We start from the raw sequence: 27,006 nt of genomic DNA on the forward strand, positions 1-27,006 counted from the left end.
CCATTGGCAACGAGTGCAGGAAGACGCGCAGCTTCAAGAGCGTAATAGTTTTTAACGCTGGTAGAAGAACAACAACGTGGTCTTTAGAGGTGGTAATAAAAAAGGTAAGTGACTGAAAGTAAGTACATTAGACCTACACCTCTCATACAGTAAAACAGTTTAAAAAAAAAAGAGATACCGAGTTAGCCGCGCTTGCTAGCTATTACATACGTCAACTCGCCCGCCATATTGGAAAGGGCCAGATTTCAAGTCAACGGAGAAAGGCACGTCTGCCCTGTTAAAAAAATTCTGTCCCTCACTATATATATTTTTTTTCAAAAATTTACTGTTACAGACGTTTTTGCAAAGACATTTCTGCATATCTCAGTTTAGGTAAATGTAAATATACATGCACTATAAATATTCAGACTACTGTTAAACTATTCCGTGCCTTTTACTGCTATTGACACGTTCAAAAATAAATAAATAAATAAATAATAAAATTAATTATTACATCTTCTTTTCTCTTCTGTTCTCTTCTCTTGTGGTCATTGTTAAAGATGGATGCAACAGTCAAACCTTTAAGGATTCCCCCTGAAATGTCTATTTATGCAGAGAAGCATGAAATATTCGACCTTATCCAGGTAAGTAACATCCTGACACTCTGTATACTATAAAAGGATTCACTAAAATAAACCAATAACCAAATCTTTCTGTTACACAGACCCTGGTGAGAAACCTGCTGATAGACAAGCCAGAAGATCCCATTCAGTACCTGATAGGACTGCTGAAGAGGGAAAGTATAGAAGGTGAGAGCTCTCTACATTGTAGTGTCTACAACAATCTAGGTTTGTTTGTCTATAGCAACGTTTAAAGATGCATTTGGTAAGATTTGTTGGGGAGAAAAAGGTCTCTAACGGTTAAATGAGTGGAGCTGAATAAAATTTGAATGACTTTTTTTTATTTACTCATTGATTCCGCCCACATTTCCACCCATGTACACAAAGCTCCGCCCCCAAGACTCATGGTGGAACATCTACAGTAGAGTTAGCATTAGCAAGCACTGTCATGACATCACTTTCAAGTGCACATTTAACTGCTTGAAATCCAAGTTATAAGTCTATAAACATGCAACATCTCCTCATGATGATTTATGAGGATGTGAAGGGGTGTTTGGGGGCGTGTCTATAAAATGACTGACAAGAGGCCAATCCAAATACAAACAAACATTCAGGACCAGAAGGCAGGTTTCCAAACTGTTTTTTTTTTCCACCTAGGTTCTGAGACAATAGCTTAAACTATTTTTATTTTCATATCTACAGAATTTTTCACATTATTTGTATTAGTAAGGAATGAAAAATGTTGGCTATTGCACCTTTAATTTACCGACTGCTCTAAACAGATGGAGTTATTGAATCTACCAGCAGATGGCACAGTATTACTATATAAGCGAATGAAAATGTGCAGTGATTATTAAAATATTATTATTAAAACTGTAAATCACATGATGTAGCTGGTGTGTTTGGTTCTGATGGCAGATTTACTTTTCTAAAAATTGTTTTAGTGCCAAGAATTTTGATACTGGGCCCACCATCCTCTGGGAAAACAACAATCGTAAGTATTATTATTATTATTATTATTATTATTATTATTAAATGTACAAAATTTTACGTGACCTCATGCAGCATTGTAATGATTCATTGCTTGATATATTTCATACTTCAAATCTAATATAAATCAAATTATATCAAATATATCATGTAGGACTGCAGTTTTAGCAAAACTGGAAATCTGTCACAGGATGAAGTCAGACCAGATTCATCTCCTCTCAGTTATTTATTCAGGCTGGGTTTCTGCCATGGAATGACCTCCATCTGGGATTCTCAGTAATACTCTGTCTTCACTATTTATGTTTTTGTTTCATATTCTGTTTCAAATTGATCTCTTTTGTTTCGCCACAGGCTAAAAAGTTGTGTGAGCACATTGGTGCTATTCATGTAACCTCTAGCAGCATCCTTAAGGATCACACTGAGCTGACCAGAGCCACGAAGCAGTACACAGAGGAGAGTCAGGTGGGGCTCCATCACTCACTTCAGGTTTATTATGAGTGTATATGCATGTGTCAGGAGATATCTGCATGCAGACCTCAAAAAATCAGAAGAAAATGAATCTTTAATAAAGACTAATAAAATGTTTAATAGTCCAAATAAACCGTAATGATTTAATACACACATAGCAATGTAGTGATGAACATCAGGGAGAGCTGCAGTGGTGCAAAGAGTACAAAACACACTGAGTTGACTAAAAGTAATTAAGTAATTAATCAAGTAGTAAATAAGTCGCCTGGTAAAAAAAAAAAAGTTGAGTAATTACTTTACAAACTACTTTTATATGTCTAAAACTGACGCAACTAATTATTCTATATCTGAGGAATTCATTTCTGAACAATTATATTAACTAACCGAGTCAGCTATGCTTGAAGTGAACACCACCTCCGTTATAATCAGTATATAAAGAAAGAAAGTTCATGTTAGCTGGCAAGCAAACTTAGCTAAATTATGTTTCAGCTTGCTAGGTTCCTTAGCTAGCTATGTAGCTCATACCTAATTCAGACATGCTTTTTCGCATTATCCTGAGTGTTACCTATAATCTGTAGCAGCACTTAGATATATTTAACACAACAGGCAAACACTGAGGTGACATCTCAAGTTTAATACAGAGCTTCCATACTGTAACGCAGTGAAATCTGGCTAGCTAATCTAGCTAACTCAGCTAGCTAATGGCATAATTGTAGACATTTCTGCAGGTTGGATGTTGAGCTGTGAAATGCCGATCTCTCCACAGGTTCTGTTTCACATAATTTGCAGATCATGATCATGCCATTTTGTTTGAAGCATTTAAAATTGATGATAGCTGAGGAATTGGGTCAGGTATGCTCATCTGTCTGCACTGTCTCAGACATTGCTGCTGCTGACTAAAGTGCCTGAAGTGCACTTTCAGCAGAAACTGTTATTTCTTAATTGTTGATTTAGAATGAACCTGAATTGTTTAGATGCATTATTATTATTATATTTTTTAAACTCTGTAATGGTGATCAAATGTAATAAACATAACAAAGTTAAGTATTATATTTTTTGATTTAATTATACTCATAAAGGTACCTTTACAGTGAACCTTGTACTCAAGTAGTTTGTTACTTTATACACCTGGTAATCACCCACCATATTCAAACTGAGAACAGAGTTTCAATTATATTGTATAAAAGCAAAGGTGAAAACGTTCTAGCTCTCAGGAAACTTTGTGTACTATGCTTGATTTTTACTACATCTACTATTATCACTGACTTACACTGCTGTTACTTTCTGGATTCCTGGAAGTCAAATAGCTCATACAGCTATTGTGAAGTGGCAAGAGTTCAATTGATTTCAATAATGATAATAATAATAATAATAATAATAATAATAATAATAATGATAATAATAACGTGGCAGAAATCGGAGTTACACTTGGTTAATTTTTTTTTCTTTCTTCCCCTACATTATATAACACCTTTTGAACATGGTGAAGATTTTGAAAGTAGCTGTATTTCTGCTATATTCTTGTCCTTCTGCTAGGAGATCCCACAGCACCTCTGGATCAAGCTGATTGAGGAACGGCTGTCAAAAGCTGACTGCGTGAGACGGGTAAGAACTGAGGCTTTCCCTCTATAATGTCATCTGTACATTTACACCATTACTGACACGTTAGGAATCAGTTTAATTATATTAATAAACAGTTGTTGTTATTTTATTCAATAAAGATTTACATAATGTGTAAATAAGTGATAAGCTGAGAATTTATTTTTAGAGTATTTATACAGAGAGTTTATTTTAGAATATCTGTATTTCGGATATTTTGGAAAGAACAAAAAGTTACTAGGTTATAATAATGTACTATAATTATGTATTTATATTATAAACTCATCTGTCATCGACCTCAAAATTCAAAAGCTTTTTGGATGTGAATTTTATTATATCATCATTTTGGTGTAATACGTTTGTGATTTTGAACACACATCTAAAATGTTTATTAATCTTTTTATTGAAATTATTGAAACCTATGAAGATGCAAAATGCTAACATCATGTCAGAGTCATTTTAAACATGAATGCAACAAAACCTGTTTTTATGTAGTTGAAAATTTTTGAGTGGATCCTTTTGTGCTTCAGCAGATTTATTATAAATTATAAAATAACAATTTTAAAATAATTACTATGAGAAACCAAAATATTAATTACATAATAAGCTTATATGTAAAATATATAAAATACATATAATATCAAAAACACACATCCACAAGTTAAACATAGCACACTTATTGTATCTTACTTATACAGGACTAAGTTTTCTAAAAGCATGAGCGAGCGTCACACTGGATGAGTGAGCATCACAATGAAAATAAACACACACACACACACACACACACACTGTCTCTCTAACAGTTAAGATCTTTACATATTAACTTTATGGTGCTTTTGGGAAAGAGGGCTCAGCTTTGAAACCAACTTAAACGTCCACATCATTGTTTTTTGGTACTGTGCATTTACATGAATGCTGTACAGTAAGCACATTACCGCGTGTGTATTTGTATTCCCTTGGCTGCATCAGTGGTCAAGACTTCAAAAATATAAGACTCTTTTTTTTTTAGCAAGAATTATATAAACCTGAAATGGTTGTATCTGCTTTGACCTTATTGCGTATCAAAACCAGGCTTAAGCTCTTAAAATCCCAAAATGGTCAGAATCTTATTTTTGATTAATTCTAACATCTCAATTGTATCGCTTGTATATTGAGTGTGTGTTGTTGTGAAGGAGCCTTTCATCACTAGGCTTTTGAATCTCTTTTAATCACCTGATCTTCTGTTGAGCAACTAAAGAGTCCTCCGTTCAACTTTCATCCCACATAAATCTGAGCAGTCGTCAGATCACCCAGCATGCTCTCCTGCTCATCCTTCCTTTCTCTGATGTGTCAGCTTCCTGTGTGCGAGCACGTGGAGAAATATGTAAATCATTAAAAACTGCAAACAGCATTTTCTAATATTTCTTTTCAAACCGTGCAAATGTTTTCACTTAGCCCCGAATCTCATTACTAAACTTTTTCCACTTGGCGTCTTTTAACTTTCCGCTTTTAATCTCGGTAGTTTATGATTAGTATCTGCTTTTAATCTGGTAATGGGTGTTTATCCCTGCAGGCAAACTGTCTGATGCTATTTATCAGCTTATTTAATTATATTGCCCCATGCTGATCTGCATAAGTGCAGTGAAATGAGGGAGAAACGGAGATGATTTTTCCTCTGTACACGAACACACCTGGCAAAGTGTCACAAACAGTCAGTATCCTAGAATCAATTGCCATCATCTTTTAGTCTTTGCAGGAAATCACCAAATATATTTATATTTCTTTTGAAATATTTGTGATGTGACTAGTGACTCCGATGCTAATTTCATGGTTTGTGCTGTTTTTGTGCATGGTTTCGTGTGAGAAGTTTGCAGTTGTGTGCCGTGATGATGTCACAGGGGGACATTCTTATTGTTAGTGCAGTTACAGTGGTGTTTAATGGGAGAAAAAAAATGTTCACCAAACTCAAACATAAGAGATATTGGTCATGTTTTACTGTTAGCTCCTAAAAGCAAAAAGCGCTTCTTTTTTCACTTAATATTTTCAGCAAAATTCAACTCATATTAATGAGAAATCCAACATAAAAGTGGTGGAGACATTGGAGTAAACACTGGACTCAAAGTCCCAGAATGCAGTGCAGCTATATGTGCTGAGTTACAGCAGAGACTCGGCTCAGCTAAGTAGAGATCTCCGAGATGACAAGTGTGATGTCGTTGAAGGCGGTATTAGCATAAAAGTTGAAGCTTTTTGAAGCTAGACAGATGAAAGGGTGAGAGAGTTGGACAGAATAAAAGACTAAAGCGCCGCTGCATCGCTCTGTTTAGGTAGAGATGAAGTGAGGGCTAAATCCATCTGGCACCACTATCAGCAGATAGTCAAATGGCATTGTGGGTAATGAAGGAAACCCATAACCAAAAGTGAAAAAAAAAAAAAAAATCAGAATTTCTTTACAAAATAAATCTCGAAGCTCACATGTTACTTATAAAGATTAAAATGCAAGTCGTTCAGGTGGATTTTTCCTTTAAGGCACAAAAGAAATGCTTGACACCACCACTGATACAGACACAGCTAAGCTTAATTGCTGTTTGTACCTGAGTTTTTCCCCCAACTATGCAACTCTGAATGTAATAATATCTAATCTAGGTCATATAGTTTATCTCCGCCTGTCAGTGCTTCTTACACTGCATTACTGTATGTACACCGTCTCACGCTCTCTCTCTCGCGAGGCTGCCGCTTGCAAACCCAGCTCGTAATCTAGGGGGAAATCAAGAGAGTAGGGAAAGTTAGGAAGCGCAGGTAATGAATAGAGAATTAGTGTGAAGTCGCAAGTTAATGAACGCCCTCGCAGTCACAGACAAAGAACACGAAAAGTAAATTGGAAAAAAAAAGGCAAAGAAAGAAAGAATGAAAGATCATGTAGCAAGTGTGGCAGTCATCCAGATCCCTAATGAGACCTGCAAATAAAGTTCCCCTGTCAGAATTTGCATAATGCCTTTAATTCTATATATAGAAAGATGGTGGAGATATGCAGGAAAGTTAGCAATTGAAATAGATTTGGAAAGTTTTGTGTGTGTGTGTGTGTGTTTTAAGCACAGTAATGGCTTTGAAAGGAAGCTTTACAGGACCTTTGTGTGGGGAGCTCAGTAGCGAGGTCAGGTGGGAGGTGTGTCAGGGTTTGGCTCTCGGTGTCCTGCCTGGCCTGCTGTTGAGCTGGTGACATCTGCTCCCCACATGTCTTTCCTGTGATAGGAAGCATCACTGCAGATGTTCCAGCGTTAGGGTCTCAGTTGGAGCGCAGCACCCGAGCACCATGTCGTCTTTTTGATGTGGGGATGAAAAGGAATCCTGCAAGCCACTGCAGGGCTCTGGGGACAGGAGGAGAATGTGTGTGTGTGTGTGTCTGTGTGTGTGTGTGTGTGTGTGTGGTGTGCAGTCTCATTCTCATTACAATTTCAATCAGGCCTGGGACCTGGCCTGGAACTCTCCTCCTGCCCTCAGCCCTCCAGAACTAGATGCTTGAAGAGCCACTTCACTCCGTCTGACTCACCTGACTTCACCTTATACATGGGTTAAAAAAAAAAAAAAAAAAAAGTGCACCATGACCACTGAGACCACATGTATGTTGCATTCCTGTTTCTGGTGTAGTCAATGTACAGTCTACACTTTACAAAGTTTTAACATAAGCAGGGGTGGGAGAAGTCCCGAGAAATTACACTTAAGTGAAAGTATACAGTAGAATACAGTATGTGTTAAAGTTGTACTGAATTAAAAGGGGAAATATCCAACCAAAATGTACTCACGTATTAAAAAGTAAAAGGTATACATTTCTTAGGGATGTGATTAAGTTAGTTATGTTTTTGCGTGAAAACACATTTAGCTAAATTTATTAGTTAAGTGTAGCCAGTTAACATTAGCTAATTAGCTGAACTTAAAAAAAGCAGAGACCTTTGAGTTGTTTAACAAGTACTTTAAAGGTGTACATAATAAAATGTAAGGAGTAAAAAGTGTTTTTCTTGGAAATGTTATTACTTAAGGGTATTCAGTTTCAATTTATTTTTACGCATGTTTCATGTATTTTCACATGCAATTTTTTTACAAGTTTCTTATGATGTCATATGTTTATTTTAGGTCACAAGTGCAATTGCACTTTCACAAGTTTTTCATGTTATGACTCACATAATCCCATGTGGAAAACAAATAATCACATGTGAATATAAATGAATTGCTCTACATGTGAAAAGTGTATGAAACATGAGATGTGAAGTATCTAAAACTAACACGTGAACCATGTGATTACTCATATGTGAAGTTTATGTGACTTTTCTGTAAGAGAAAAAGATGGAGATACACCCCAGAGAAACACCGTAGAAGAATAACCCACTGTTCAGGCTGATAGTTTTCTTTTTTTTTTTTTTTTTGGTCATTCTGTCATTTTTTTTCCTTCTGTTCAGATCTTTTTAATTAATGCTTCTGAGTCAGTCTCCATTCTGAGTGTAAAGTTACCAGGCCCAGCCCATGGACCTTGCCGCTACACACAGGTGCAGTCGTACATTTAATGGGAAAGTAAGTGGAAGGAAACTCGTGCTCTGAGATTACCAGAAACAAGGGATGAGCTCTCTGTTAAAGATCAAAGCCGCCAGAAACAAAGACTGATTTCAAACAAGCGCAGGAAACTCGGCAGCAAAAACCCACAACTCATCTGATAACACTTAGATCTATAAATGTTTGTTGAATATACTTATTTATTTGAAGATTATTTGCCACGGTAATAAGTTGGCCCCTAACAAGCACTTGAGGGAGACACATTTCTTTGAGGCTTCCTTATTTTGCCGCACCATTGAGCAGCAAGCTTTGGGATTTAGGAGACTATTAGAGAGAAGGTTTTTTTTTTTATGGATTTGTAGTTAATGAATGATATGCATGTGATTTCCCTCTTCTTATGTTCTTTTTATGGCTGTGTAAGATAGGAGAAGAGAAGCTGGAGAATTAGGCACATTTTCAAGGTTTTATGGATTTAACCCTGCTTCGCCTGAAACCCCATACGGGCCAATTTAGTGTTTATTTATATTATTATTTCATGCATTCATTATTTTAGCTCACACTCATGTAAGGATATGGTTTATATGAATTATGCAGGGGGAAGGTATTAATTGTGTTAAAGAACCGTTTACCAGAAAAATACGGCAAAGTCATACATCTTCAGCCTCTTCTATTTCTATTGATTTCTTTGCCTGTTCATTGAAGTAACTTTTTTGTCGTTGTGGTTTTGTGCTCTATGTGTTTTGTGTTGTATTTATAGGGTTGGATGCTAGAGGCCATTCCGAAAAACAGAGAAGAGGCTCTGGGTCTGCAGGCATCTGGCATTGCCCCCGAGCATGTTGGTCAGTGCTACACTTCTCTCATACATACACTCACATAGCACATTCACACTTGACCCAAACGCTCGAGTCTGCACCCAGGATCCATTCTAAGCTTGGAGGTCTGCTTTCACACTGACAGATTCCTTCCAAACCAGAGATTGATGCCGCAATTCTAATTGTATGCATGCACAGTTTTTTACAAAATGTAATACAATAACATCATCATCATCATCATCAGCATCAACATCAACATTTAAAATATGATGACTTCATCAGGGTTTGAAAACGTCTTTTACACAGTACTTTTGATCTCTTAAAAGTGTAAATGGAGTCAGATGTCAGAAGAAAAAGAGCAAAAACATGCATGCACAAATCTAGAATTATGAGTAAAAATTTTTGCTCCCTGTTGTTTCTAGGGGGAAAATGGACCTCTATTTTATTACAATCTATCTACAAAAGAAGCAGAATTACAAGAAGTTAAAAATGAAATGTGGGTGCGTTCTGCAACGATTTAGGACACAATTTTTAAAACATAAAATATTAAGAAATATTACAAAAGGGAGAATTGAAAAATCTGTTCAAAATCAAAGGTCGGGCATGCAATTTATTTGAGAATATTTACATAATATTCATAAAGTAGTGATGCAACTTGTCATAAAGAAGCAGCAGCTGTGAACCTACCAAACACACCAAAATGGTCCTAACGGTATACAAAATTTTGCACTCAGCAATATCTATTAATAAATTTGTCCAATAATGGATTTTTTAAAATTATCCACGCCAGTGTACAAGTCTGTCCTTGGTAAACGTATTTATTTCACGTCACAGTGATGCTGCAAGCAGGTGATGACGTCCTGATTGAAAGGAGTCTGGGCAAGAGGATAGACCCTGTCACAGGAGGTAATGTCTGAATCATTACTGCAATTTTTCAGTTCAGAGAGTCGAGCTGAGAGACAGACAGCCGAGACACAACCTTGTTAGAATGCATTTCATGAACCGTAGACCTCAACCGAACAGAACCTGTTCTCTGAATCCCAACTATGCTGGCAAGTCCTCTGGGTATAGCAAAGGAGCACTATAATGAACAAAAAGCTCACACTCTCTGGAGATTTGTTCCAGAGTGTAATTGCAATCTTCTGCTTTTTCAAAATAGAACTTTGACACTGTGTTAAAGTATGCTAATTGGTTTAATCCGTTGGTTCAATTTTTATTTTTATTTTCATTTAATTTATAATGACAAAAAGTAGAATAATTAAGAAACATTAAAGCATTAACAATACATACACAGTACAAATTTTATCACATTTGTCATTTTTGCAGCAAATTATTTTTAATTATTATTTATTTTAATTATTAAATTATTTATAATAATTGAGATTTTGCTATAAATTATATTAATGTTACAATGCATCTTTGGATGTTGTAATCATTTACACCAGATTGCCACTTCCTGAATAATTTTGGGTTTGATTGCATCATTGGTGTTGATGTTGAATCAGATATACTGTAGTTTTGCATAGTCATGATATGAGCTACAGAGAAACTGAATTACACCCTCCAGATTTTATGCTACTGAGATGCTATGTATAGCCTAAAGCTAACCTTTTAAAGGTGTATTTGTTAGGGTGGATCCATTGCATGTTAATGCTAATTAAATTAATGTTAGATGTGAGGTGAAGTTACGTTTCAAAAGGTAAGTTAGCTGTTATCTGTTGAACGACTGAGTGAAAATTTAATTCAGGATTGTGTTTTTTGTTATGTTGTTCACTATTTTATATTGTTTTTGTGTTTTTGTTTATTTGATTAGGGAAAACCTGTTGCGTCCAGTAAGTTTCTTTCTCCATTTATTATTAAAATATGATAAACAGGCGCAACAGAAAAGCGATCACTCTATAGTTTGGAGATGGGAGAGAGTCCAATAGAGCAAAACTGTCCGTTCTGTCTGGGTGGGAGGGACGGCACACTCTCTCTCCCTGTCAATCAGTGACACTAGCCAATTACGGGCATCTGTGAGCTCATGGATGCAGAAGTGGGCGGATAACCTTTAGGGAGGTGTATGAATAACACTTGGTTTTATTGTTGTATTCAAGGTTGCTATTGTTTTAATGTTTTAAAAAGCTACATTGTAACGTGAGTTGCCGTTATAATATGGTAAAATTTAATATTTATTGTTCTAACGATTATTACAGTAGGATACAGTGCATTGAAGTTTTCCTGAACTTTGAAATTAGAGTATTTCACACTAAGTACAGCTTATAGTTATTACAGTATCTTATTGGCAACTTACTTCACAATAATTTATAGGAAATCTTTACAGTGTTTTATTCAGATGCATTTTTCAGGTGCTGTTTTATGTTTTTAGATGTGTACCACCTTACCTTCATGTGGCCTGAGAGTGCCGAGGTGGCTCAGCGTCTCGAGACGCCAGATTGCCTGATGGCAGAGGAGGAAATAGCCCATCAGCTGCAGGCGTACCACCGGGAGGTCCAGGGTCTACAGGACACTTATCGTAACTGCCTGAAGATCATCGATGCTGACCAGCCCCATGAAGATGTGTTTGCTCAAGGTGAGAACACCTTCAGCTTCTCTCCTCGCTCTTTCCTCTATGCATGTTTAGCTCGGATTTATTAATTCATTGCTTTAACAGAGACTGGAGAATTTATTTCTATAGCAACTTTTTGTACATTAACCTTAAACTACTGGCTTATTATTCAGTCATTCATATTCGATCATGTTATTCAGAATGTACTACAAATGGTTTAGTAACTACAGTGAAGGAATAAAATACATCTGAACATGCTGTTACAGGAAAATAATCAACAATAGGGTGGTTCAACACGAAGAGTTACTGTTACTAGCACTTGATTATTTTCCAAATACATGTCCCGGACATGGTGTGTGTTTTATTCCTCATACCACAACAATTAATTAAATGAAATATCATGCGTTTTAACCTTTTATAGTTACATTTAATGGTGTGGAACATCTGCAAGACAGGTTAGTTCCTGTTATCACTGGCGTTACAATAGTTATAAACAGTCGTTCCTTCTTCTTCGTTCTTTTTCTCTGTCTTGAAGTTAATTACATACAGCTTTATGTTACCAAGAAACTGAAAAGTGCAAAGCTTTCTTTTGAATTATAGCTGGCATTGCTGTTAGAACTGCTTTTATAGAAAATAATCAGTACCTTCTGACCGATCAGATTGGAGAATTCCACAGCACATAGTGATATAAAGAATTATTAATTAATAGCAGCAAGACATTTACTCCATTAGGTTTCACAGATATTGTAATATATAGTAATATTTAAATATTTGTATAATATATTAATAGTGAAAAATACGAAATGGATTCATTTCAGAAGTTTGAAATAAGTTCTGGATAGCTTTGGATCCCTTTGGTTAGGACCCTTTGCCATATTTAAAGTCTTCCACAAAGTCTCCTGCCCTTGTACACATGTTGCAAGACTTCCAGTCCTTAGTGTACGTAGAGGATAGTATTTCCCCTCTGTGCTGACCTGAGCTGTGGTCAGAGCTCAGCAGTGCAGCTGCTCCACTGAGAGCCAGTGATTGGCCTGGTTAGGGGACTTCGCCTCGGGCAGTGCTGCAGGCGCCTAGTGTCCCGCGAGGACCCGATCAACGGTGTGCAGCCTTCACCAGAGCCATTAAAGCCGTCCCAGTACAACCTGTCTCAATATTACACCACTCAACTTGACAAAATAATAATACGCTTCCTTTTGTTGCGGGGATAAGGAGCACGCTGTCTGCTGAATATTTTACCTCTCTTTTGCATATATCATCCGATTATAGTGTGAGGAAAGATCTTTGGAGGGATTTGAAGGAAATTTTTTTTCCAAGTTTTATTTGTGTACATGCTCATATTTAGGGTTGGAACCCGAATAGTTCATTCCTAATTAGGTCCTTATATTTTTTATTAAAATAAATAAATAGATCCTAATATATTTATACCCCATCACCAGATTAATGAGAGATTCCACTTTTCTGGCATTTTGCTCTCTCTTTGTGTAGCCAGATTATGGTCTTAATTCATATTCATATTCTCTAACTGCCATGTACAGCTGAATGAGAGCTCATTGTGCTATTTCAGCCAGCATTAGTGCATTAGTATTGCATTCACACTGCCATATAGTGCACCAGGAGAGCAACTCCACACTCTTCCACTAATGGTTTGAAGCTTGAATGGTTTCAGCTTGATTTTTAAATGTGAGGTTTGTGCCAATGTGCTTCGGCACGCCCGTCTTTATTTAATCACACTCAGAGTGCTTGATTGAGTTAAACGGTGGGAATAAAACAAATATTTGCAATCTTCCTCCTCTATAAAACATTCATGGCTTCAAGATCGAGCAATAAACTGCAATAAAGATGTTGCCTTAAATATTGATTATTGCTAATTCAGCATGCGGTTTGATTGCGACATTACTAGCCTCCCCCTGATGTAGCCTTTTAACACATTAGCATGTTTTGCATATTAACCATTTATCGGCGCCGTTGTCTGGCAATTAGTGTAAAGCGTAGAACGAGAGAGACTCATTAGTTATAATTAGACCACTGTTAATTATCACACATTAGAGGGAACAGATGAAAGGCATTGTCATGGGTGAAGCCCAGCTGCAAACAGATGTTCGCTGCCCTCATGGAGCACAGATGAGGCCTCTAATGATTTATTAATCATGCCGACTTCCTTATATTCAGATTAGCCACAATGGCTGTTTATCATCTGAGCATGTGGTATTTAAAAGGACATTCTCACCGCTCCTACATAAACACTGTATTATCCAGCTCCATTAAACTGCTAAAGAAGATTTCTTTAGCGCAATACAAGACACTGAGGTCCAGTTTGTAGAATAAAGCAGGCCGAGTTGAGGCTTTCTGAGGACAAGTTCTTTTGTTTTGCTTATATTTTTCAATCTCTTAAAACATGCATATAGAGACGTTTTATACATGCAGTAGGTTTAATTACATGAGTCATTTGTGACCTGTATAATTAGTGCAGTGGCACTGACATATTAACTACAATTAAGTTCACCAGCATTAACGGTTTATTATTGATTAGTTGCATTTGTTACATGGCACAGTTGTTTATCATTTGCTGGAAATATAGTTGCTTTCCCAGGACAAAGCCACAAAGCCAGATTCTGCTACAGGACAGGGAGATACAGATCTAAAATCAGAAATCTTCACTTGAATAAATCTGTTTGTCTTCCCTTGCCTTCTCTGTCCCGCAGTGTTGAGCTACGTTCTGTCCAGGCATCGCTCTGACGCGCCACACACTCCCAGAATCCTCTTGTTCGGACCACCGGGATGTGGGAAGAGTCTCCAGGCCAGCTTGCTTGCCCAGAAATACAGCCTAGTCAATAGTGAGCTTATGCACTCTTTTCAAACCTCTCTTTATATAATTAAGTAAGGAATAAAATATGAAGAGGTCATAGGAAAATAATCAAGGAGTTACTGTGACCCCAAAATAACAGCACATTTGAAATGTTTTATTCCTCTTATACCACAGCAATTTGCCAATGATTACAACTTTTTATTAATTAAACGTTAATTAAACATCACATTGTACTTTTTATCCATTTATAGTTACAAGACAGGTTAGTTCCTGTATTCACTTATGTTACAGCAGCATTATAGTAATGAAAAAAAAAATTAAAAAGCACAAAGCTTTCTATTCTGAAGACTTTCCCTGGAGACTCCCTCTGTTAATGTTAAATGTCTCTTTGCAGAAAGCTTCACTGTGTCAATGATTGTACGGTTATCTTATATAAATATGCTTTTTTTTTCTTAATTAGTCTTAGAGTATGTGGAGCATCCACTTGATCCAACTTGAGCATATTCATATAAACCCGTGATTTGAATTACGGTCTGCAATATTGTCAAAGCTGCTGGTATAGAAAATGAATCAACACCTTCTGACCAATCAGGTTTGAGAATTCAGAAGTGCTGTGGTATAATAATTATTTAAGGCCTTTTCTAAGGCTTATTATTTATTTATTTATAGCCTATATTTTCTTCAAATCCCTTGTGTTGTGTTATTTTATTTCCTGTCCTTTCTTGGATGCAAGCTCTGTCCTGTCCCTTTTCTCCTGCCTTGAAACTGTCTTAAAGGTCACTCAGGGCATTGTGCATTCTGTTTATTTAAAATTTAAAAGCGCTCTATTTCTCTGCTTCTCTCTCTTCCATGCTCTCCGCCTGATTCTTTTTCTCTTTTTCTCCTCCTCTCATTTTCTTTCATATTCTCTTTTTCTCTGTTGCTTTTTCTGTCTCCCTTTCTCCCTCTGTAGTTTGTTGTGGTGAACTTTTGAAAGCAGTGGCGGCGGATGAGAGCAGTATGGGAGAGCTCATTAAACCCTTTCTGGAGTCAGGACGGCGAGGTAAACTTCTTCACCTCCTCACATACGCATGCTGTCAAACAGGTCACGCACCGAGGAGAGCTGAAGCTGAAGTGTAAGGGGCCTATTTGGAGTCTGCCGACACTGTGAGAGTTTTCTGCTTTCAGGCAAATAATTAGACCCCCCACATCACGCACAGTGCGGCCAATTACATCATGATGTTTGCATATGTATAATGGTATGGTAAAAATAAACCTGTAATATCCCTCTGTCCGGTTAGTATTACAATACTGTTACCAGGCAATATTCACTTTCTAAAAATGACATTTATCACACAGGCTTGTGCTACCCTTATTAAGTTACATAGCAAAGGACATGTTTTTTATCAACCGTTCTGATTTAAGGCGTATTGTAGCGTAATGTAGTTAATATGTAAGCGTGTGCCAATTATTTATTTCTGGTACCTAATTTCCATATGTACAAGTACATAATAACTTAGGTGAGAACTGACAGGAAAAGGAAGCAGGAAGAAAGCAATGGAGAGAGGTACAGAAATGAAGGAGAAAGAAACAAAGGGAAAGACAGAAAAAAGGAGAGAAAAATAATAGAGAATGAGAGCGCTAGGAAGAGAGGATGCAAGAAAAGCATTAAGAGAGAGAGAGGAGAACGAGAGTTAGAAATACAGAAAGATAAGAAAAATGAAAAAGAGAGCGAAAGAGGAGAAAATAAGGAGAGGAATGAGGGAGGGAGATGATGGGGAACAGTGTACAAAGACATTGAATGTGTGAGTTTTAAGTGAAGCTGGTCATCTGTAAATCCCATAGTGACATCATGAAGTGGCAGGAACAGAATATAAAATCAACTTTTATAGAATATTTTAATATAATCTGTATTCTATAATGTTATATATTCTATTATATATTAGACATTTTATCAAAGTTAAAAATGGATGGAGCTGAGTTCTTTAAAAAAGAGTTTAGGAGAATGAATCGTGGCAGAAAAGAAGTAACAACTATACACCATAAAATACATGGTTATAGATGGTGTTTTATTCAAACAGGCATTTTAGTATCAAATACTAAAATGTATCAAGTATCTATAACCATTATTTACTCATAGTTCCAACTTGCATGCATAATGTATTACTTTTAAGAACATTATATATTCTTATATATTACACATTTAACCCCATTGATCTGAATACAAATAACCTCATGTTAAAAGATATAATTTAATATAAAGACCATCTGGGCAGATGGTTTAAAACGAAATTGTCCATATGGCAAGATATGGATGAGATTGAAATTTTGTGAATAGTTATCAGATAATGCATTAATCTAAAGGGAACAGTATAGGAATTATTTTTGGTCATTTTTTAAAACTAGCACTCCTTTGTATTGTCTGTATACCAGAAATGACTTATTTCCCTATTAAATAGTGCCTAGTTACTGTAAAATATGCAATATTTCTTATTGTGTATACTTTTTGCTGTCACTTCCTCCACCTTATAACTTGTCCACATCTCCTTGTGAAACCCCAAAGGGAAACTAATTCAATAAGGGGAGCTGTAAATATGCCACTGTGTCCTATCCCCAGTTAGATTATCCAAACAGACCTACCCCTCACACCACATCCCAATCTGCTGCGCCTGCCACTCACTGCCGCCAAGTGTCTAAACTTGCCTTGAGCAAGATGTGATTAATATAATAAACGTCCCTCGGGAATGGATGAGCTACAAAAGCACATGTGCGTTTAATGAGACTGACACTTGAATGCCTTATCACAGAGGTGCTGCCTCTCTAGCGACTTTTCATTTTACCCAACTCTCTGTCCTCAGCATGGCCACAGAGAACATGCTGAACGCTGACAGCTGAACTGAGCTTCCTGCAGTTAGCTCTTCTCCCACTGTGTGTGTATTGACACAAAGGCAAGAGATACCTCAGGGCTTAGGGAACACTAGAGTGAATCACATTTAATGAGCTAAGATTGTTTTGAAGGAGTAGATAGAAACTCGGACAGCTTATTAATGCAGCAAATAGTGGTAAGACTTTCCATCAAGCTCATATTTATAAATTATTATGAATGTCAGTGATGGCTCATCCATAGGGGCAGGTGAGGCAGAGGGCACCAACATACAGTATATCAGCCTTTCAACAAAGGTTAATCTTCATACAGTCCTCATCTTCGTAATACATTTTCAGTTCTGTTGAAATGCTAATTACTTCTTTTGAGTTTTTAAAATGTTGCTATTTGACAGATAGAAGCCAATGTTGCATTGATTTGCTCACCTTTTTAGATGTTGCACAATCATGATGCATTGCGCTTATTGCCCCATTTAGCACCATAGAGTTATTATTGCACCTAGTGGTCAAAAATGGGAACTGCAACAAGTGCTAATAGAGGCCCTTTGGAGCAGGAATCACACTGCCCCATGCTTGCGCTATGAACATTTACAATGGAGTTGGAGCAGTGGACAGGACGGTTAATGACAGGGACGGCAAATTGGGTGGACTCAGTGGCCACCAAAATCTTGTTTTATAGTAAAATTTTTGCAAAAAAAAAAGGCAAAGTGTAATTGCAGACAGTGTGTCTATGATGTACGGAACCGTTTCTGTTGTGAGATACTATATTGCAAAGATTGGGAGAGGGATAGGGGGATTATGGAGTGGATAATGTCCATACATCAGAAATACGTGTGCATGATGGTGACATTGTTTAGCACGCAAAAGCTGAGAAAAAGAAGAAAAAGGTGTTTCTCTTTTCCAATGCCTGAATTCTTTTAGACTAGTTTAAACGCATGAATTATAAGCAGAGATATAATGATTTATGTCACGGTGTTGTTGGATTCTCGAATCCGATTGGCCAGAAGGTGTTGATTCATTTTCTCCAACAGCAGCTCTGACAATGGTTCCAGCTGCATGGCAAATCACAGGTTTATATTAACATCGCATCACACCACACTGTTGTTGATTATTTTCCTGTAACAGCATGTCTACCTGTGAATATGGGCTCCATAGAAAGTGTTATCCAGATAGTTGGGAAGGAGAAAGTGTAGGATTGAGATGTGTGTGTATGAGTGTGTCTGATTTTGAGGATCAAAATAAGCTTGAAAATTCAGGATGAATATATTATCATGCTGCTCTATATGCGTAACATCCTACATGTCTTTTTGACCTGCATCAAAGGTCTTATGAACAGAGAAGATAAAAGTCATGATGGTATTAAGAGCTCCATACAGTGGCTATGAACCTCTTGTGACTTTTCTACACATCCGGTTGTCAGACTGCAATGCTGCTTGTTGATTACATGCTAAACTGCAACAGTGGATGCATTCATGAATTCATGCTTGCAAGAAAAGAATGCATAAAAAATGTAATGTAAATGTTGTGTTAGTTGGCACTCCCGTGCCTTGTTGAACCGAGCTTTTTTTGTCCTAGGGGAGAGCTTTCGGCTCGTGTCTGAAGACTCTGACTCTGTCCCTCCCTCCCTCTTGCCTTGTGACAGTGAAGGTTTCAAGCAGAGAAGCTTGCCTAAATAATTTACGAGTTGATTAATGGGCTCGCTGGGGTATAATTAGGCGATGTAGAGACGGTGGCTAGTGGAACCAGAACAGTGCTTTGGGGATTTAGGGAGCAGGATTATTAAGGAAATGAAAAAACAGTAGTCTTACGAGAAGAGAAAGAGAACAAGGAAAAGAGGAGAGGAGCTCTCTCCAGGCTTTCTGCTGTTTGAAGCAGAGCCGGGGAGAGAGAGGCAAGAGGCTGCGCGTGTTTGATGTGGAAATTGGACAGTTTGAAACCGTCAACTTTAATTTTTCAGCATCCACAGAGACCCCCCTGAGTGCGCACTCACTTTCCTTTAAGAATGTTCTATTTTTCCCTCGCCCCCATTATTTGTTTGTCCTCCACAACGCTCGACTTCACTTTCCTTTCAGTTCTTCCACATGCTGTCCCCGGCTTTTGTGTTATTATTCTGCATGTCAAGTGTGAAGTGTCTTCTTCCCGGCTTTATAACAGCATCATCCTCTTAAACAATTCACTTATGTTGCCTGTCAGGAAGCTGTTGACTGCTTTTGTGCTCAAAGAGAAGACCATGGAAAAGCAAAAACAAAACAAAATGTACATACATGAATTTAAATGACAGCGTTCCTTACTCATTTATTTATATTTTGAATTTTTATTTGAATAAAACCTCACACAAAAATCACACACACACAAATCAACCACACAAGAAACGACACCCAGACATATGCTGACTGATAAGATCACTTCTACTGTTTTTGTAATTTATTCTTGCCTTTGTGTCAATTTTTGTTCCAGCCTTAAAGTTTCTTACTAAATGTTTTTTTTGCTGAACTGTTCATCTGCAAGGTAACATAAGTTTTTACATTACCTGGAAGTAAACAACATAGCAGTTTCCTTAGATGTTCAACCTTTTAACTGCATGCAACTCGCATAGAGATACTATAGATACAGCACTTTTTAAAATAGAACAACATAAAATACATTTCTGTTTAACGTATATGGAACAAGTGTCATTCAGAGTGCACATCCTGGAAGCCACTCAGATTTACAATCATGGCTGTGCACTTTTTATGTAATTGTGAAAAATAAACTTGGAAAAAAATAATGACATGACATATTCTTCACTCATTAACAAAGTATTAATGTTTCTACTAATTCATCACAGTGCCTGACAACATGGTGCTGCAGATCCTGACCGAGAGACTGAGCCGGCTGGACTGTACCACACGCGGTTGGGTCCTTCATGGCTTCCCTAGAGATCTAGAACAAGCTGAGAGACTGCAGGAGTCTAACTTCCTCCCTAGCAGGTACTTACTGTACATACAGACCATGAAGGTGTACATTTGAAAGACACAGTACAGTTATTAAGACAGTATACAGTACATAGTATACTCCTAAAGAACTGTTTACTAAGCACCCAAAAGGGAGCCTAAAATTTCTTCTTAAACCCTACAACAGATGGTCATGGTAAAACTCCTTTAGAAAGAATATATATGTACAGAAAACACATGCTTTCTTTCTTAAAGGAGCAGTATGAAACTTTGAAGCCCCCTGCTGCCTGCAAAACGAATTACAGTTACAATTAAATCAAAATCCTTTCCCGCCCCCCCAACCGACCTCACTTCCTCTGTTGAAACTACAAATATCTTGTATATTGCCTGTTAAGGAAATGGTCTGTTCCATCTTGTGCGTGGAGCTAATTTCCATCCAGAAAATTGCAAAAAGAAAAAGAAAAAAAAGACGTTAATGTATCACATCCTTTGATTTGCAATATTGTCAATTTATCTAAAGTATCTTAAAAATGATATGATTATATGATCATTACAAGTCTAGAATTATATGATTGTTACAGGTCTAGAAACACTTTAAAAACTTTGGAAAATTACAGACTGCACCTTTAAAGTTGTGTTTGAGCTGACATTCTACTGAAATGTATTTTTTTATGTTTTAAAATTTATTAAAAGCCAAATCAGTAGAAATCAAAACCCAAGGACTGGATCAGCCAGGTGTGTTTAGTGTTTTGTATGATTTGTTCCTGTTGAATTTTTCTAAATAGTGAGTGTAGCAGGATATGGCCACTCAGATTACTCAGATTACTCATGCTCAGCAGATCTGATGGCATGAGTAATCTGAGATGATTTGTACAGCCTTTGATCTGGCATTCTACTTCAGTGTGTGTCTGGCTCAGCAGTCCCAGCTAGAACACACTGAGCTAAAACCGCTAGGGTCCCAGTTGAGACTTTTCAGCACTATGTTTTGACCCGGTGTCTCCTTCTTATTTGTCTTGTGAGCATGTGTGGATTATTTAGCTCAGATTAAAATGTAAATAACTTGAAATCTCTTGGAAATTTACAGTATGTGGGTGAACTCCTGTTTGGGTAACGTCACTCACTTTGTTCACTCTAAACCCCACATGAATTAGTCATCACACTCCTGATTTCCGTATCACACCTCTGTGACCTCCAGTCACTCACCACTCACCAGCAGAATGGAACGAACTCGTGGACCTCTATTCTGAGAGAGTAACTGTAAAACACAAATCAGGAACTGCTCAGAATCCCATCATCACTGTCTCCCCAATAGGTCTCCATTTACTCCATTAGCAGCCCCCGCCGTTTCCTCTAATGGCAGGAGACCTTATTTACATAGCATTAGCGTAATTGATTTTGGGGGCCAGCGGTAAGTGGAAAGGCTGGGCCCTGAAACAATGAGGAGAATGTTACTGATGAGGTGCTGATAGCTGATGGCTGTGCTCTACCTGACAGCTTTATTAATTAACAGCTATCCCGTTACTCAGGCTTTAGAGAAAATGAATAAGTCGAGTCAGCGACGTGGCTCAGTGCCAAGTAGCGGGCATGTAATATCTGCCACCACTGAGCAGTGAGAAGGAGGGTAAGGAGGGTAAAGAGCACAGCAGAGCTGGAACGACTGCTTAATCCGAAGGATCTATTTACCCATTTCTTGAAAGGGGATCCTGCAGCAGGGTTCGTTGGAGCGAGCGCTTGTGTGAAATGTTCAGCTTGTACAGACTTGACCGCTGGATTGTGTGTATTGGTGAGTCTGGTTGGATGACTTTGCAAGAGAGTGACAAAATGAATATATACATTTTTCCCAACTTATTAAAGCAGTTTTCAGGAAAAAAAAAAAAGCCTCAGCAATGAAAAAGTTTTTAATTTGAATTGAAGTTGCCATTTTCACCATGTAAAAGAAGTTACCTGATCCTGGAAAAAAAGACAAAAGAGGAAGACAGGAAACAGGATCCCATCAGATAAATGAGAATGCCCTTCCTCTGACTTCCTAGTTACCTGATCAAAATCCAATCACTCACAGCCCAGTGACCACAGGTCTCCATTTCCTACACACTCTGAGGAAAGTGCTGTCTACCCTCTTCTGCATACATGAGCTCACAGTTCCCTGTGATTGGCTAGTGTCACCATAATTGACAGGAGATAGAATATGACGTTCTTTCCACCCACAGAGCATGGGCAATTTTGCTCCCTTGGTTCAGGATTCAAACTTGTAATCTCCCAATGACAAGACAAGTGTTTTTCTGTTGCACCACTCGGAAGCCCGTATAAAAAAATTCTTCAAGGAATTAAAGAGATCTGCATCATCAGTCCTGAATGGGACCAGAAATGGGAAAAATACACAATTCTAATTGGTTAATCTGAATAAACGTTTGAGGCTGTCATAAAAAAATTTTAGGGACAGTTCAAACCTGAAATCCCCTTAGCTACACCTCTGTATATAAACTGGAAGGGATGTTTAATAAATAATCTCTGTGAATAGTGTAAGTGTAAGTGTAAGTTTACTCCAAGATAGTACTGGTGGCTAAACAGATTTCATGATCCAAACCCTTTGCTAAGGTTCTGAAATCCACAGGTTGATTATTAGTGCTATAGCCGTGCTGTGGCCATCAACGGTCTGCATTTTTTCTCGCTCTTCCTGCCAGTCTTTAACTACACTCCAGTTTGGGCAGTCAGCTGCCTCTTACAGCCCTGACACGCTCACAAACAATCAGAGTCTTTGCAACCACTGAAATATGCATAGCTATCCGTGACAGGCAGATAAAGCAGGGCAATTAGCCACATAATCCTAGAAAAGGCCAGCCAATCACAATCACCTGCTTGCTTGCTCTCCTTCCTGTCTCTCTCTCTCTCTCTCTCTCTCTCACTTTATATTGGTATCTGTCTCTCTCTCTCCCGATTGCTGCGCTCGTCTCTTGCTCCCTATTAGTTAAATGTATTTCATGTGTCCGCTTGCCATCAAATCAAGCAACACTTCCACTAATTGGCTTATGAATTATACAGCAGGGGCCACATTATAATTTAATCAGTGGTAAACATTGCTGGGCTGCCTGTAAAGAATCTATCCCTCATTAATTTCTTAATTTGTGGAGATGGAAAAGGAGGGAAACGGAGGCAGGATGTGTACAGAGACCTATTCGGATCACCCTGAGAGGATAGTTAAGAAGGGAAGTGTGCACTTATTCAAGATACCAGTTGAATGATATTCACACTACACACACTCACACACACACACACACACACAGATATTCTGTCATATCATGTATGCTGTTTGGATCATTTGTAGCAGCAGAGGACTGACAAATGCTTGTTAGCTGCCTTGTTTTAGTTCGTCATTTGTTTGAGAATATCAAGCTGTCATGTAAGCAGCATCGAGTGTAAACTCTACACCCCCTCAACACACACACACACACACACAAGGAAAGGAGACACACACCACAATAGTACACTTTTCTCAGACACCCCCAACCCCCTTTTTCTCTGCTCCACATGAATATTTCATGCCGAAGCATTAATATTAATTCTAATAGCTTTGCAGAGTAGTTATTATTTCTTTTTAAAGACAAATATTCATTAAAAATTGAGCAACGCCTTTTCACCGAAATCATCACGCACTCGCACGGATGATAAGCCCTAGGAAACCCTTCCAATGTGACATGAGTCAAGGACAGTGGTCAGTTGAGGCTTGCTTAAAGGGATCCTTTGTCCATTCCAGAGGGGCTTACGATTTCACAGCATCAGTGAGAGCCAGAAGGACAAAGGCATTTAAATATTTTATCAAAAGCAGATCTCAGATCTCCCTCCCTTTTTTCTCTTTCTCTCTCACCAATTCTTGCTGGTCTTCTTCAGCCCCGACATCACCTCCGCCTCAACCTGGTTGTAAAAATTGTATGATATTGTAGATATGACTCCAAGTCACGGTTCTCTGGAGGCCTGCGCTCTGATGGGGGTCAGTGGTGACGAGACTGGCTGATTGGTGCTTCCCCACCTGACCCCACCATTAAAGCCACTTTGTGTCTGCAGGCTGTGCAGTCAGGGAGACCCCCCTGGGTAAACACCCCAACATTCTTGTGTTAAAGTACCGCCACTCAAGAGAGCTTCACTTTTTTTCCATTATTTAGCTCATCATTTATTCAGCCCATATACACACTCGTCATAATTATTCCATCCTTAATACTTGATGCGTCTTGCCACTTTTTTTCTCATAACAACCTTCTAATTAGCATAAAAGCATTGCTGTCCTTAGTTCTATTGGGAGCTTTGATGAAAAACAGATATCATCTTTGCAACCACAAGCTTCAAGCTTCTAAAGCGATTTCTAAAGAAGTCAATGTTTTGATGATGTCTTGCTGTTTTGCACAGGGTCTTTTTTTTGGAGACGAGTGATGATGTTGCTCTGGAGCGACTGACACTAAAGTCCACCGATCCTGTGACAGGAGAGAGGTAACATCTCATGTGCTTTAAATGAATACTCATTTAAATGTCATTTATCAATCTAATATCTATCTACCACATACAGTATGTACACTCACCAGCCATTATAACAGGAACACCTGTACGCCTGTTCATTTATTCAATTATCCAGTCAGCCGATCATGTGGCTGCAGCACAATGTATAAAATCATGTCACGAGCTTCAGTTCATGTTCACATCAAACGTCAGAATGGGGCAAAATGTGATCTCAGTGATTTTGACTGTGGCATGGTTTGAGTATTTCAGAAACTGCTGATCTCCTGGAATTTTCATACACAACATTCTCTAGAGTTTACACAGAATGATGCAGAAAATAAAAAACATCCAGTAAGCAGCAGGTCTGCTGGCGGAAAAGCCTTGTTGATGTGAGAGGTCAGAGGAAAATGGTCAGACTGGTTTGAGCTGACAGGAAGGCTATGGTAACTCAAATATCCACTCTTTACAACCGTGGTGAGCAGAAAAGCATCTCAGAATCCACGACATGTCAAACCTTGACTTAAAGGAAGAAGAGAAGAAGACCACTCGTGTCAGTCAAGAACAGGAATTAGAGTTGAAAATTGTTAAAAACATTTCACTATTTCCTCAATAATATGAATTCTGTTATAAATGCTTAATATTTTTTTTGATCCATCCAGGTATCACTCATTGCACAATCCTGCCCCGAGTGCAGAAGTACAGGCTCGGCTACAGTGTAACCCACGGGACACGGAGTTTGAGGTCTGCAAGAGGCTGAAGGAGTACCGGAGCCATGTGGCCGCCCTGCAGGCCTTCTACCCCCAGGCTGTGCAGGTCAGCGCTGATCAGCAACCCCACACTGTGTTCGAGTGCCTGGAGAGCGGAATGGTGGGCCGTCCTTCCAAAGTCCTGCCTGAATTAAACATCCAAGCCCTCTCTGGCTCCTCTGGTCCATAATCACTCCCTGCTTGTTGACCCCAGCTGATCACAGGGGAGTACAGCAGACCAGCTAATTATACACATGTTTAATTAATGTCGCAATAAAACGCAGCCTGTCCGGGCTCTTTGTCAGGGGTAGTATTAGTCCCGCTTCAGTAGTCTCATGCTAAGGAGCAAGAGCTGCTCTGATTATAAAGCCCTCTCTCTCTCTCTCTCTCTCTCTCACTCTCTCTTCAAATGCAGAGGTCAGTCGACCTGGCTCCCAGTGGAGAGGAAAGGAGTTAAGTGCACTGGTTAGCGAGACGTGTTAACAGCCAAGCATTCAAACTCCCCTCAGATACCGTGCCATGACAGGCAGACATTGACTTAATTAGAGCGAATGAGCTCCAGAATATGCATCAGCTCTGAATACATAAACAGGGAGTAAGCAGAAGAAATGGCATGTTTTTTAAATGATCTCAGCCTGCTCTGTGGCTGGAAGAGTATGTTTACTCCCCAAACAAAGATTTTAGAGGATATCTGAAGGAATACAGCATTACAGATGATGAAATAAACTTTACTAAATGAGAAATGCTTTTTTAGTACTCAAGTATTTTCTGCACAGATGCTACAAATATTTAGATAAGCCACTTTTTTTTTCCAAGTGCAAACACATTTTATTCCTCTAACTGCATCATCTGCGTTGATCTTATCTGATTCTTGACAATAAAATTATTAAATTTACTTAAGATGTGCCTGTCTCTTTCATTAAGCAGCTTAGTTTCTAATTAAGCAGAATATGAGATTATTCAATAATCCTTCCTTTTACAGTCCTGTATGTTCTGGTATTAACCCGGTGGTATGTGTGATACCAATTTCAAAGGATGAAGGATGATAAAATCCATCATAATTGGAAAATTATTAGAAGTGATAAGGTGCAAAGTAGAAACTCACTCTAAATGTCACTTCAGTACCACATGTTTAAGCAGGAAACGAAATATAAAAACCCCTAAGCTAAGATATTCAGCCTAAGAAAACAGTACAGGCCAGGTTCACTTGTGTTATGTGGTAATAGACAAGAAAATTCTGCATACCACATTATGCCTATATACATGCATAAGAACAACTGCAATAAAAATGTATTACATATTATATATTTATTTTCTATTCTGTTGCTTATTTAACTGCAGAACTATAATGCATTTTTCAAAAATAGTATTTTATGTTTTGCAAAATGCATTACAGTTCTGCAGTTAATAAGCAACAGAATAGAAACTGTTAGGTAATATTGCTGTCGTGTCCTTATTTTTAACATCTTTGTACCTTCCTAATCATGATTACAGCATTTATTCAAACACACACACCTTGTTAGTCCAACTATAGGCATATAGTTAGAGACTAACTGAATGTGATTCACAAAATGTTTTAAAGGAGGTATTTCTATAATTATCTAAATAACTTTTGGGTGATTCTTGTCATTTCACTG

At 38.0% G+C, this 27,006-nt stretch overlaps 1 protein-coding gene across 2 annotated transcripts; it reads left to right on the forward strand.

Moving 5' to 3' along the window:
- On the forward strand, positions 1-26,237 carry ak8 (adenylate kinase 8). 2 transcript variants are annotated; one of them, XM_026931160.3, is made up of 14 exons: positions 1-104; positions 540-623; positions 704-788; positions 1,544-1,593; positions 1,941-2,051; positions 3,594-3,662; positions 8,935-9,016; positions 9,824-9,895; positions 11,358-11,561; positions 14,240-14,371; positions 15,296-15,385; positions 20,033-20,174; positions 24,537-24,617; positions 25,283-26,237. In XM_026931160.3, the coding sequence occupies exons 2-14, from the start codon at positions 540-542 to the stop codon at positions 25,557-25,559; spliced, it is 1,479 nt and encodes a 492-aa protein (XP_026786961.2). In that variant the 5' UTR covers positions 1-104; the 3' UTR covers positions 25,560-26,237. The 2 variants fall into 2 exon arrangements, with proteins under 2 accessions (XP_026786961.2, XP_034154805.1); XM_034298914.2 differs by having other exon boundaries at positions 22-118.
- Positions 26,238-27,006: the final 769 nt, after the last annotated feature.

Source organism: Pangasianodon hypophthalmus, chromosome 24 (assembly GCF_027358585.1).
Source record: "Pangasianodon hypophthalmus isolate fPanHyp1 chromosome 24, fPanHyp1.pri, whole genome shotgun sequence".
NCBI lineage: Eukaryota > Metazoa > Chordata > Actinopteri > Siluriformes > Pangasiidae > Pangasianodon > Pangasianodon hypophthalmus.